The sequence below is a fragment of the Nyctereutes procyonoides genome, unplaced genomic scaffold (genome assembly GCF_905146905.1).
Source record: "Nyctereutes procyonoides isolate TBG_1078 unplaced genomic scaffold, NYPRO_anot_genome, whole genome shotgun sequence".
Classification (NCBI taxonomy): domain Eukaryota; kingdom Metazoa; phylum Chordata; class Mammalia; order Carnivora; family Canidae; genus Nyctereutes; species Nyctereutes procyonoides.
Genome location: NW_026575140.1, coordinates 50,067,910 through 50,082,487, shown reverse-complemented (window position 1 = coordinate 50,082,487; position 14,578 = coordinate 50,067,910). Strand labels below are relative to the sequence as shown.

General features: G+C 44.5%; 1 protein-coding gene across 1 annotated transcript; it reads right to left on the bottom strand.

The window, feature by feature from the left end:
* Positions 1 to 11,050: 11,050 nt before the first annotated feature.
* On the bottom strand, positions 11,051 to 13,244 carry UBB (ubiquitin B). Its single transcript, XM_055306602.1, has 2 exons — positions 13,104 to 13,244; positions 11,051 to 12,368 (listed from the first exon to the last, which is right to left on the bottom strand). Exon 2 carries the CDS (start codon positions 12,360 to 12,362, stop codon positions 11,217 to 11,219), a length of 1,146 nt encoding a protein of 381 aa, XP_055162577.1. The 5' UTR covers positions 12,363 to 12,368; positions 13,104 to 13,244; the 3' UTR covers positions 11,051 to 11,216.
* Between the last annotated feature and the right edge of the window lie 1,334 nt (positions 13,245 to 14,578).

The following is a 14,578-nucleotide window of genomic DNA, read 5'->3' as shown; positions in this document are numbered from 1 at the left end:
CTGTGGGGAACTTGATGTGGGACTTGATCCCAGGACCCCGAGATCATGACCTGAGCCGAAGGCTGATGCTCAACCGCTGAACTACCCAGGTGCCCCAGAACAGAATTTTTAAAAACTGAGGATATGGGGTGCTTTGATGGCTCAGTCGGTTGGGGGTCTGCCTTTGGCTTGGGACATGATCCCAGGGTCCTGGGATCGAGCCCTACATTGGGGTCCCTACTCTGCGGGGAGCCTGTTTCTCCATCTCCCTCTGCCTGCCACTCCCACTGCTTGAGCTCTCTCTGTCAAATAAATAAATAAAATATTTAAAAAGGCAGAAAAACAAACAAACAAACAAAAAAACTGAGGATATGAGGGATGCCTGGGTGGCTCAGTTGGTTGAGCATCCAATTCTTGATTTTGGCTCAGGTATGATCTTGGGGTCGTGGGATTGAGCCCTGCATTGGGCTCCTCACTCAGCAGGGAGTCTGCTGGAGATTCTCTCTGTCCTTCTCCTTTTGACCACCCCCCTCACACACACTCGCTTGCTCTCTTTCTCTCTCAAATAAAGAAATCTTTCTTAAAAATTGCAGATATGAACAGAGTTCACAGAAAGAAAAAAAGAAGCTAAATCTCACTCATCAAATAAATATGAACTTTATTTATTTATTTATTTGAATAGATAACATCTGCCCATGGTGAAAATTTAAGCAGTTCAAAAGATATTCCTTGGGATCCCTGGGTGGCTCAGCGATTTGGTGCCTGCCTTCCGCCCAGGGCGTGATACTAGAGTCCCGAAATCGAGTCCTGCATCGGGCTTCCTGCATGGAGCCTGCTTCCCCTCTGCCTGTGTCTCTGCCTCTCTCTCTGTCTCTGTCTTTCTCTCTCTGTGTATCTCTCATGAATAAATAAATAAAATCTTAAAAAAACAAAACAAAACACCAAAAGATATTCCGTAGTGAAAAGGATGTATCCCTTTCCAATTCCCTTATTGGAACCAACCATCCTTAGCCACATCTTATATATCCTTCCAGAATTATATTATGTGTATACAAAATCATTAAACTATAAAATCTCCTTGTTCAGATAAGTAGGAACACATTTACTCACTTTTTAAAAAGATTTTTTTTATTTATTTGAGAGAGAGAGAGAGAGAGAGAATGAGCAATGGGGAGGGGCAAGAGGGAGAGAGAGAGAGAGAGAGAGGAGGACACTCCCTGCTGAGCAGGAAGCCTGACGGGGGCTTCATCTTAGGACCCGGGGATCATGACCTGAACAGAAGGCAGAGGCTTAACTGACTGAGCCACCCAGGCCCCCCATCTTTACTCACTTCTATGCACATTTAGTTTGCTTTCAGTGTATTGTGAGTATTAACAATATAGCAGGGGCCATCTTGTCAGGCTCTGTGGTCAGCATGGAGTCTGCTTGTCCTTCTCCCTCTGTTCCTCTCCCTACTCTCTCTCTCAAAAAAATAAATAGAATCTTTTAAAAAAATGTCAAAGTCACTATTGACATGAGAGGTATTAATCAGTGGATACTCAGTGGCTCTAAAGAGTCTGTCACTAGTTTATTGATCCCTGGGAGCCAAAATGCTACTATGATCTGGAAATCCTGAGTGTGGTGATTTCCTTTTCCTGAAATACTCTTATCCCAGGGGAGAAACATTATGTGATCACTTAAAAAATGTATTATAAATAGTTATTAAAAGCGTTACACATTCACTTTTTTTTTTTTTTGGTCCAGAAGTCATAAAGAAAAAGATTGCCGGGTTCTTTTGCCTTTTTAAAAAAGATTTATGTAAGTATGTATTATTTGAGAGTGCAGGGGGAAGGGGCAAAGGGAGCTGGAGAGAATCTGGAGCAGACTTCCTGCTGAGCCTGGAGCCTGAGGAGGGACTTTTTTTTTTTATTGGAGTTCAATTTGCCAACATATTGCATAACACCCAGGGCTCATCCCGCCAAGTGCCCCCCTCAGTGCCTGTCACCCAGTCACCCCCACCCTCCTCCCACTTCCCTTTCCACCACCCCTTGTTCGTTTCCCAGAGTTAGGAGTCTCTCATGTTCTGTCTCTCTTTCTGATATTTCCCACTCATTTTTTCTCCTTTCCCCTTTATTCCCTTTCACTATTTTTTATATTCCCCAAATGAATGAGACCATATAATGTTTGTCCTTCTCCGATTGACTTATTTCACTCAGCATAATACCCTCCAGGTCCCTCCACGTCGAAGCAAATGGTGGGTATTTGTCGTTTCTAATGGCTGAGTAACATTCCATCGTATACATAGACCACATCTTCTTTATCCATTCATCTTTCGATGGACACCGAGGCTCCTTCCACAGTTTGGCTATTGTGGACATTGCTGCTATAAACATAGGGGTGCAGGTGTCTTGGCGTTTCACTGCATCTGTATCTTTGGGGTCAATCCCCAGCAGTGCAATTGCTGGGTCGTAGGGCAGGTCTATTTTTAACTCTTTGAGGAACCTCCACACAGTTTTCCAGAGTGGCTGTATGTACCAGTTCACATTCCCACCAACAGTGCAAGAGGGCCCCCCTTTCTCCACATCCTCTCCAACATTTGTTGTTTCCTGTCTTGTTAATTTTCCGCCATCCTCACTGGTGTGAGGTGGGATCTCATTGTGGTTTGGATTTGTATCTCCCTGATGGCAAGTGATGCGGAGCATTTTCTCATGTGCTTGTTGGCCACGTCTGTGTCTTCTGAGGAGGGACTTGATCTAAAGACCCTGATATCATGACCTGAGCCAAATTCATGAGTGGGATCCTCAACTGACTGTACCATCCAGGTGTCTCACCAGATTCTTTTTCAAATTCAAAACTTCTGGGGGTGCCTGGCTGGGTGGGTCCGAGGAGCATGTGACTCGATCTCAGAGTTGCACATATAGAGATTTCTTTAAAAAAAAAAATGAATAGTGGGGGGTTGGAATAGATGAGTGAAGAGTTTTAAGGGAGGCACTTTTTGTGATGAGCACTGGGTGTTGTATGATGAATCAGCAAATTCTACTCCAGAAACGAATATTGCACTGCATGTTAACTGAATAAAATTTAACTTAAAAAAAGAGCTTAAAAACCCCAAACTTCTGTTGTTTTTTTTTAAAGGAATCCAACTTGGTTTCCTTTTATTTATTTATTTATTTGTTTATTTGTTTATTTGTTTATTTATTACAGTCACAGAGAGAGAGAGAGAAGCAGAGACACAGGCAGAGAGAAGCAGGCTCCACGCACCGGGAGCCCGACGTGGGACCCAATCCCGGGTCTCCAGGATCACGCCCTGGGCCAAAGGCAGGCGCCAAACCACTGTGCCACCCAGGGATCCCCCAAACTTCTGCTTTTACAAGAAATCATAAGCAAAGTGTGAAATAAGTCTGAAAGTCCCTATTTACCACGATTATAAGAGTTAAATTATTACTTTTTAGACTATATAAAGAGGTCCTACAAATTAATAATAGGCAAAAAGGGGCACCTGGGTGGCTCAGTGGTTGAGCATCTGTCTTAGGCTCAGGGCATGATCCCAGGGTCCCCAGTGGAGTCCTGCATCTGGCGTTGTGCAGGGAGACTGCTTCTCCCTCTACCTATATTTCTGCCTCTTTCTGTGTGTCTCTCATGAATACATAAAGAAAATCTTAAAAAAAAAAGAATGGGCAAAGATGTCAATAGGTAATTCACAATAAAAATTAATGTCAGAAAAACATAAAGGGGGATCCCTGGGTGGCGCAGCGGTTTGGCGCCTGCCTTTGGCCCAGGGCGCGATCCTGGAGACCCGGGATTGGGTCCCACGTCGGGCTCCCGGTGCGTGGAGCCTGCTTCTCCCTCTGCCTGTGTCTCTGCCTCTCTCTCTCTCACTGTGTGCCTATCGTAAATAAATAAAAATTCAAAAAAAAATTAGAAAAACATAAAGGTGTCTACAGTAGTCTCCCCCTTATCTGTGGGGATTACATTCCAAGACCCCCAGTGGATGTCTGAGACTGCAGGTAATACTGAACCCTGTATACACACTGTGTTTTTTCCTAAACGTACATACCTATGATAAAGTTTAACTTATAAATTAAGCACAGTAAGAGATTATAAGACAATTATAATAACATACTGTAATAAAAATTATGTGAATGTGGTGTCTCTCCCTCTTGCCACATTATATTGTACTGTACCCACCCTTCTTCTTGTGAGGATGTGAGGTGGTAAAATGCTTGTGTGATGAGACAAAAAGAGGTCAATGGCATAGATATTGTGATGTAGCATTAGGCTACTATTTATCTTGTATCTGTATATCAGAAGGAGGACCATCTGCTCCAGTGTAACTGTAATCTACTGTAATCTCACAATTTTAATAAGAGACATGAAAATTAAAACAATAAAGTGTCATTTTTCGCCCTTCAAAGTATCCAAAACTGGAATGATTCATAATGCATATTAACAAAGAAATGGAGGACTAGTACTCTTATGCAGATTTGGTGGAAATTTATATTGGTATAGCTTTTTAAGGTGGTAAAAAAATAACAAAATATTTACCATTTTAACCCTTTGATGTGTACAGATCAGTGGTATTCACATTGTTGTGCAACCAACACTATTATCATCTGTAGAACTTTTTCATCTTCCCAAAATGAAACTTCATACCCACTAACAACTAATTCTTCTTTCCCTTCCCCTAAGCCCCTGTTAACCACCATTCTACTCTGTGTCTATGAATTTGATGACTTTAGGTACTTCATATATGTAGGGAATCATACAATAGTTGCCCTTTTGTGAATGATTTATTTCCCTTAGCATTATATCTCCAAGTTTTATCCACACCATAGCATGTGTCAGAATTTCCTCTTTTTAAGGCTGAATAATATTCTGTTGTGTGTGGTAGGATCTTTTTGAAGGGCAATTTTGTAGTAATCATGAGTTGTTTTTTTTTTTTTTTGTAATCATGAGTTTTAAAATGCTATATTCTTGGGGCACCTGGGTGACTCAGTGGTTGAGTGTCTGACTTTGGCTCAGATCATGATCCTGGGGTTCTAGGATCCAGTCCCACATCAGGTTCCCCACAGGGAGCCTGCTTCTCCCTCTGCCTGTGTCTCTGCTTCCCTCTCTGTCTCTGATGAATAAATAATAAAATCTTTAAAAAAATAAATAAAATAAAATGCCATATTCTTGGGGTGCCTGGGTGGCTCAGTGGTTGAGCATACGCCTTTGGCTCAGGTTGTGATCCTGAGGTCCTGGGATCAAGTCCTGTATCAGGTTCCCCGTAGGGAGCTTGCTTCTCCCTCTGCCTGTGTCTCTGCCTCTCTCTTTTCTGTTTCTCATGAATAAATAAATAAAATATTTTTAAAAAAATGACATATTTGGGACTCCTGTGTGGCTTAGCGGTCAGGCGTCTGCCTTCAGTCCAGGTTGTGATCCTAAGGTCCTGGGATCAAGTCCTATATCAGGTTCCCTACAGGGAGTCTGCTTCTCCCTCTGCCTATGTGTCTCTGCCTCTCTCTTTTCTGTGTCTCTCATGAATAAATAAATAAAATCTCTTTTAAAAAAAGACATATTCTTTGATACGATTTCACTTCCATTACCTACCACTAGGTATATCCTGAAGAAACATTTGTGCATATATGATAAAAGGCATTAACAAGGATGTTCATTGCAGCATTAATAGTAAAAAAAAAAATAAAAACAACCTAGTATTAATCAGTAAGGAAATGGGTAAAATACAGTATGTATCTGCACGATGAAATATATTGCAGTATTTCAGAAAGATTGAAGTGGACCTACATGTACTGGCATGGAAGTGTCTCCAAGCAATATGTCTGTATGATTGCATTTATGTATAATTTAAAAACCATTTTCATATAATACATAAATATGTAAGCACATTGAAAATAATCTCGTGGTAGACACACCAAACTTATCAAATAGCACAGAGAAAGGTAAGGATGGAAGAATAAGTTCTGGGGAGCTACACTGGAATAGGACTTTCATGTTTCACTCTATATACGTTATTTTTTTATTGAATCTTTCCAACTGGGTTATAATCACTGTGATTTGAGTAAAAAATTAATACTGGGACCAATCACAATCAGCAGTGCTAGTTAGGGAGACAGGGGAGAGGTCATAGCTTGAATAGTATTTCTCAAAGTGGGAGGATATTAATTGATCAAAAAGGAAAGTGAAATTGGAAAACACTGCGTTAAAAGCATTAAACCAGTTCTTCAAAGCAGAACTCCATGGAGGCTTTAATATGGTACTGCACATTTTAAGTCTCCAGGAGGGAGATAACAAACCTGCCACTGAGCTCTTGTGACCACAGCATCCTTATAGTGGTTGGAGTTTGGAGGACAAAGTTTGAGAAACATGGAAACCAGTTTTCTGAAGGTACCAACATTCCTCAAGAGGAGTCCTGGTAGGTGTTGGGTGGTCAGAAGAGTAGATGCTGGAATAAATTATAGGGGTTGGGTGAGACCTGCAAGCTGGAGAGTAAGCTTTACCACTCTATTTCTGAGGATCTCCCCCACTCCCAAAACGAAGGATAAGGATAATGATGGGATCAAGAAAGTATGGAAAAGGAAGCAATCTTAGCAATTATTTTTCTGTTAATGTGGTTGCACAAAGTGCAAGATCCTTTCCCCAAAATCTACATTTGTCTGAAGCTTCCATTCAGAGTTGGTTAGGTCTGAATAAAGAGGAGTCATGGCTTGCCCTGACAGATTCTTTGAGGAATGAGCAGAGTAGAACTAAAATAAAGTGTGTTGAGGTTCAAGAAGTCTCATGAGATGTAGTTTCCAGAGGTCCTGGGTGATCCACAGAGAATGAAAGAAACTTGTGTAGAAAGTTGACTCTATCCAATTTGGGAGCACAGTTTGACTTCAGAATTACATCACTGGCTCTAGAACAGGGGCTGCTTGTGAAAAATGCTGTTATGTTGTAAATGGCTTGTCTTCCTGAAAGCTGATGGGTGGCAGATTTGAAAATATCTAGAAAGGAATTAAAAATACATTCCCTACTCTCCTGAAGCAACCAGTGTTAAACCTTCCCACATGCTTACGCACCCATTCGCTTCATGCTCTAGTGCATTTTTCACTTAATGTTTTTTTTTTAATTTTTTAAAAGATTTTGTTTATCCTTGAGGCACAGACACAGGCAGAGGAAGAAGCAGGTTCCATGCAGGGAGCCCAATGAGGGACTCGATCTCAGGTCTCCAGGATCACACCCTGGGCGGAAGGCAGGTGCTAAACCGCTGAGCCACCCAGGGATCCCCTCACTTAATGTTATTTCATGTCAGTTTCTACCTCCCATATTCTTTATTGTATTATAATGCGACAACTCTCCTTTCATGGGCAATTATAGGTCATTTCCAATTTTGCTATTGCAATAGCAGTATAAGCAACAAGCAAGTTTTTGCATTGTTTTAAGCACTTTAACATATAATCCTCCTATTCGGAGATAGGTGTAATTAACACTATTTTTAGATGAGGAATCTGATGTACTGACAGGATAAATTAGTTGCCCAAGGTTACAAGCCAGCAGGTGGTGTAGTGATTTGAACTCAAGTAGTCTTTTCTTCAGGGCCGCACGCAACATTTTTACAGAAGGCATAAATTATGTAAAATTAACTGTGCTGTTGTCCTTTTTCATTTCACCGAGAACTGGCAAAAACTATCTTGGAGTGGCATCAGGACACAGACTAGCACCTGGACCCTACTGCCTTCAGTGTATCAAGCAAGTTTTCAGCACTTTTGTTGTTTTTAAAGATTTAGGTAATCTCTACACCCAACAGGAGGCTCAAACTCACAACTCTGAGTCACACATTCAACTAAACCACCCAGGGGGCCCCTCTTTTAGTACATCTTTGCACACAGGTATGATGAACACTCTTTCAGTGAAGATCACAAGAAATAGAAGGTTATTAACAGAAACTCTTCTTTTATTGGGAAACATTTCCTTAAAGGGCAGGATTGTGTGTGTGTGTGTGTGCGGGGGGTTCTTGCACCACAGGCTGTAGCAGCATATATGTCTCTTCCTTCCCATGGGCTCTTTGGCATCTGGACTAACACTGCAATTGAGAGTTAGACAGGAACTAACTCTAAGTGAACGAAGAACATTAAGTTGAATAAGGGATAAAAATGAGTGATTGTGGATTCAGATACATAAACAAATCTTTATCACCATCCCTTTCTGGGACATCCCAAGAGCAAAACTCCACTCTCAGTCACATTTCCCCACGGTACTGCTGATACTTTACCAATAACCAAGAGAAGTAAACACGAACCACAAATTACAACTGGCCTCAGTTTCATTCAGTGTAGTGCAAGGTTTGAGGCCACGAATGATAAACCCATTTCCCAAACTCAACTGGTAGCACAGGTCGTGAAGACCCAACACATTTAGAAAGCATTTCCCTTGGTCAATTTTCAAGTTCTGTGCAGAGAATTTGCTAAAACCCATGAATATGTAGGGAACTCCACAGAAGAGATTGAACCGGTATAAACTGAAATCTTTCTTTTTTAAATTTTTTTTAATTTTTTTTTAATTTTTTTAAAATTTTTATTTATTTATGATAGTGAGAGTGAGAGAGAGAGAGAGAGAGAGGCGTAGAGACACAGGCAGAGGGAGAAGCAGGCTCCATGCACCGGGAGCCCGATGTGGGATTTGATCCCGGGTCTCCAGGATCGCGCCCTGGGCCAAAGGCAGGCGCCAAACCGCTGTGCCACCCAGGGATCCCATAAACTGAAATCTTTTGAGTTTCAGACTACATAGAGCTGTAAGTCTGCCAAGATAGTAAAGATTTGGGAAAAATAGTACAACTGTTCAAGTCCTATTGCCCAAACCACCGCTTGGTTTTTATTCAGTGAAATACTTTTATTCTCAAGGTTTTCAAAGCTTTAAATGTAAAGCAAAGCATGGGAAAGAACAAGACAAATTTTTCTTTGAAACCCAGTTTCCCTACAGGTAAAAGGCCTGTTCCTACTCTGCTGAAAATTCAGTAAAAAGCCTGCTTAAAAGCACTAGCTTGGGATCCCTGGGTGGCGCAGTGGTTTGGCACCTGCCTTTGGCCCAGGGCGTGATCCTGGAGACCCGGGATCGAGTCCCACGTCGGGCTCCCTGCATGGAGCCTGCTTCTCCCTCTGCCTATGTCTCTGCCTCTCTGTGTAGCTATCATAAATAAATAAAAAATAAATGTTCCTGTTCTAAAAAATTTATAAAAAAAAAAAAAGCCCTAGCTTGAGAACATGCCAAAAAGGAAAATACCTAATAAAACATCATGAATTTCATGAGGTATCTGTCATACTTGGCAGGGCACTTGGATTTGAGTCCCTAGCTTGCCCTGAACTAGAAATAGCCTTAAGCAAGTCAACTGTAAAACGTTGGGACCGGAAAGAATGTCACTTCCAATGGTGAAATCCTTCCCACCGAATAGGGTACGGTGTTCCCCTAAACCTTATGATTTTCACTACCACCTCTAAATGTTTAATAGCTGTTTTTGTCCTTTCTGGCGCAAGCATTCTAATTTGCACTCAAAGCTCAAGTATTAATTCACTGAAAATAGCCATGGTAAAAAGTGGTAAAAAGAAACTGACTTTAGTACTCCCAATTTAGTATTTTATATTCAAATTTAAGTAGATTTCTAGGGCAGAAACAATACTGAGGCACAGTTCCCAAAATTATGCAAGCCACTGCCAGCTTTATCTAAACTATTAGACTCATTTCTAGGCAATGCTCAGCTCCTTAAGACACACTTCTGATTTAAGACTTAAAATTTTTAAGATTTATTCATGAGACCGAGACACAGGCAGAGGGAGAAGCAGGCTCCATGCAAGAAGCACAATGCGGGACTCGATCTCGGGACCCCAGGATCATGCTCCGTGCCACCCAGGTGTCCCTGATTTAAGATCTTAATCTAACAGCAACACTCAAGATTTCTAGTTTTTGGGTCAGAAATTATTTTCCTATACAGAGTAAACCTGGGAAGACCAAAAGGCTTTCAACTTCTCTTACATTGTACTCTCTGCAACTCTCAATTATGTCCCAAGTTGAAAACCACATTTGCTATTTATACTGGTTACACTACAAGCAAAGGGAAAAAGCTGTAGAGCACTTCAGGCATTGTTAAGGAGACCCAAATAGGTTCTTCTTTAAATTTTTTCTACTGGAAACCACACCTTTATTGGTTTAGGGTTTATTGGTAGACATGTTCAAATTGCTTTCATCTAGCTCAAAGTTTATCAAGCCTCAAAGTAGAGAATCTCATTTGTTGCAATTTTATCATTCTCCTTAGTTGGTAGATCTCAAGAACCTTGAGTTCAAGCCCCACACTGGGCAGACATTACTTTAAAAATTGTTAGAGGGATCCCTGGGTGGCGCAGTGGTTTGGCGCCTGCCTTTGGCCCAGGGCGCCATCCTGGAGACCCAGGATCAAATCCCACGTCGGGCTCCCGGTGCATGGAGCCTGCTTCTCCCTCTGCCTGTGTCTCTGCCTCTATCTGTGACTATCATAAACAAATAAAAACTAAAAAAATAAAATAAAATTGTTAGAAACCATCTTCATTTGCTGCCTAACACCAAAGTTATCAAGTTGCCTTGGATCAGGATACTTTTAAAACTTTGAGTTCTTTCAAACCTGTTGACTAGGATTCCATTGGATTCTTGGTTATTAGCTCATGTACTCAAGACAAGATTATGGTTTCACAACTAATGGTTAAAACGAGTGTAATGCACTACTTATCAAATAAATCAGTTAATCACAACCCAGCAGCCCCAACCAAAATTTCAGTTCTTTCTACTTGATTAGCTTAGTTTACACCCATTGGGCAGAGAAAGTAGGCATGTTGGCTTTCCCTAAGCGTTCATATTCAATTTTTAATTGGGTAATACCTCAGAAATGGTTTCCCATTACACCAGAACCATTAACTTGTAAATGACCTTGACCGGATAAATCTCCCACAACTCAACACACGTTTTTCTTAAACAAAATGGCTTACTGTTGATGAAATGGATATTCTGAATGCTAAGTCCCTTCCTTGAACAGTTTTAATCAGCTAGGAGTCCCCACACCATTACATAATTTCACGACAGACCACAATTATGCTACCATGCAACAAAACTTTTATTAACATTTTGAACAGCTATTGAGAAAACCAGTGATTCAGCTCTTACTGAAACTGGTAATTTCTAAACTTAAATTGGGGCAAATGGCTAGAGTGCAGAGCAATGCCATCACTGGGCACTAAGAATTCAAGATTGAAGAATTAACAGCCACCCCTCAGACGGAGAACCAGGTGGAGAGTTGACTCTTTCTGGATGTTGTAATCAGAAAGAGTGCGGCCATCTTCCAGCTGCTTGCCTGCAAAGATGAGCCTCTGCTGGTCAGGGGGGATGCCCTCTTTATCCTGGATCTTGGCCTTCACGTTTTCGATGGTGTCACTGGGCTCCACCTCCAGGGTGATGGTCTTGCCGGTCAGGGTCTTCACGAAGATCTGCATACCACCCCTCAGGCGCAGGACCAGGTGCAGGGTTGACTCCTTCTGGATGTTGTAATCAGAAAGAGTGCGGCCATCTTCCAGCTGCTTGCCTGCAAAGATGAGCCTCTGCTGGTCAGGGGGGATGCCCTCTTTATCCTGGATCTTGGCCTTCACGTTTTCGATGGTGTCACTGGGCTCCACCTCCAGGGTGATGGTCTTGCCGGTCAGGGTCTTCACGAAGATCTGCATACCACCCCTCAGGCGCAGGACCAGATGCAGGGTTGACTCTTTCTGGATGTTGTAATCAGAAAGAGTGCGGCCATCTTCCAGCTGCTTGCCTGCAAAGATGAGCCTCTGCTGGTCAGGGGGGATGCCCTCTTTATCCTGGATCTTGGCCTTCACGTTTTCGATGGTGTCACTGGGCTCCACCTCCAGGGTGATGGTCTTGCCGGTCAGGGTCTTCACGAAGATCTGCATACCACCCCTCAGGCGCAGGACCAGATGCAGGGTTGACTCTTTCTGGATGTTGTAATCAGAAAGAGTGCGGCCATCTTCCAGCTGCTTGCCTGCAAAGATGAGCCTCTGCTGGTCAGGGGGGATGCCCTCTTTATCCTGGATCTTGGCCTTCACGTTTTCGATGGTATCACTGGGCTCCACCTCCAGGGTGATGGTCTTGCCGGTCAGGGTCTTCACGAAGATCTGCATACCACCTCTCAGGCGCAGGACCAGGTGCAGGGTTGACTCTTTCTGGATGTTGTAATCAGAAAGAGTGCGGCCATCTTCCAGCTGCTTGCCTGCAAAGATGAGCCTCTGCTGGTCAGGGGGGATGCCCTCTTTATCCTGGATCTTGGCCTTCACGTTTTCGATGGTATCACTGGGCTCCACCTCCAGGGTGATGGTCTTGCCGGTCAGGGTTTTCACGAAGATCTGCATTTTGACCTACAGTTTAAAAGGAAATTGTTAGTATACCAATTCAGGATCTTGGTGACCTTCACATACATTCAATTCTTCAAAATGAACAATTAACTTCATCAACATCTCTCACAGCCCCCCCCCCTTTAGTGATCGTAAGTTAACCACTAAATATAAAAATTTAGTCACGGCTTCAATTTACCAAAGATGGAAGACTAAAAAAAAAAAAACTTTCAAAGGTTAGTATCGAGAGCCTTAACTATTCTAGACTCTTCTCTAAATCGTCTTCCACCCCACCCCCACCACCCCCTCCCGCCATCCCGGAATGTTCCCAAAACCTAAGCAGAACACGTCAGATTAAAAAAAAAAAAAACACGAAACTCGACAAATAAAGATTGTTTAAATGGAAGTGAGGGAGTTTTCACTGAGTTGGGATTCAAAATTCAGACAGTTTTAAAAAATCCCCCTAGACTACCTCTTTTCCGCCTTCCCCCTCTGAAGCAGACGCGATGGAACCTCCATCGGTTAAGAGTCGGTTAGTCAGTGTCGGCGCGCGCGCCAACCGCCCCCGCTCCCTTCACGTAAACAAGGCCCACTCTTCCGGAAAGGCCGGGCGCCGCAGCGCCGCGTCACCTCGCCCTCCCCTCCCCCAATCCCCTTCCCTGAGCACCCCCAGCTCCGCCGACCCCCAAACCCATCAGCCTGGTCTCCCTTAGAAAGCCTCCGCACTTCTCCCAAGACTCCGAAGCCGCCGGCGAGTACCTGCTAATGAACGCAAGGACACCGAAGTCAATCACGTCCAGTCACCCCGACACCGACACCTAACAATGCCAGCCGCCTCTGAACGCTCACGGCTCCGCGGAGCTGAAATTTATGCAGCGTCTGTTGCGTCACTCATCACCGCCGACGTAGCCACCGTGTCCGTACGCTGCCGAAAATAGTTCGCTCGGCCCCACCTCCCGCGGCCCAGTTCGGCCCTCCCAACCGAGCCCCAAGTTCCTCAGAGCCAAAGGAAGGACTCTAAAAAATCAGCTCCCCTCACTTCCAGGCGACTCTTCTCCTCCCTTAGGAAAAAGTAGGAAAATGATTAGGCGGATGGATTTGAGTTAAGGGGACCTTCCTCGAAAGCTCTCGAAACTTCCTTGCGGCGCCGGCGCTGATTGGTAGGCGTGCGAAGGCGAGGCCGGCGCTGATTGGTGGGAAACGCGGCGGCTCGGTTGTTGCTGGGCTTCCAGCTAGGGTGGGTGAGCGCCGACGTTGCTAAGTAACTCTGCGCGTGCGCTACAGAGGCGTGCCTTGGCGAGAATGGGGTACTTCCGGTCGGAGATGGGGGAGGGTTACGTTGCTCCCGCCTCCAAAGTCCAACACCCCCACTCCCGTCCTTAAGTCTTGGGTTTTTCTAGCTTTGGGTAAGGAAAAAGCTTCGTCCGCGGCGACTTTCCTGGGAAGGTCGCCCCGGTTCGGGTTCGGAGGCGCTCACGGTGTGGCCCGCCGCTTTTTGCCAGTGTCGCCGTGGAAGCACGAACCCGCTCCCCCCCCCCCCATCTTGACGCGAGCGCGCACTGCTCGGTTTATTTTTGCGCTTGGTTAGAGCAGGGTGAGGGTGCTTTAATGACGCTTTTTTTTTTTTTTTTTTTTTTTTAAAGAGTCGGAATGCTTTTGTCCTGGATTTCCACAAGGGCTAGACCCTGGTGGCGGGACCTTGTGTGTGTTGGGGGGAGGGGGCGGCCTCCCCCTCCCTCCTCCTCCTCCCCTCCCCCCAAGTAGAGGCCCTGGGAGGCTTAGCTCAGGCTCCCGGGGACTCGGTGGCCGGCTTAGGTGTGGCGCTGGTGAAACCTGCAGTGTTCTTGCCCTCCTTGCTGTCTCACCAGACTCTGGTAGGGAAAAAGATGCGGATCAGGAAGCCCACAACCTGAGCTCGGGGGGACGAGGAATTGCAGGAAAACAGGACTCCTGTTCACGTGTTTGCCCCTCAAGCGACGGTGGAGGTGGAGTTGGCCAGCTCCCACCTCTAGCTGGTCCCCCCCCCCCCCGCTTTACTTCCCTCGCCCCCCCCCGCCGGGTGTGGCCCCCAAGCCCCGCCAGGAGATTACACGAGCACCCTGAGTCAGACAGGGGCGTGGAAATCTCGGGGACACGTGGCCCAGTGTCTGAGTCACGGAGCCGGGGGTGTAAATAAACACGCAGATGGTTGTTAGTGGCGTAATTCCAGCCTTCCCAAGTGAGTGAAGTTTTGC

Bases quoted from the DNA above. Each gene is read 5' to 3' on its own strand.
- UBB (XM_055306602.1), bottom strand. From the start codon at position 12,362: ATGCAGATCTTCGTGAAAACCCTGACCGGCAAGACCATCACCCTGGAG.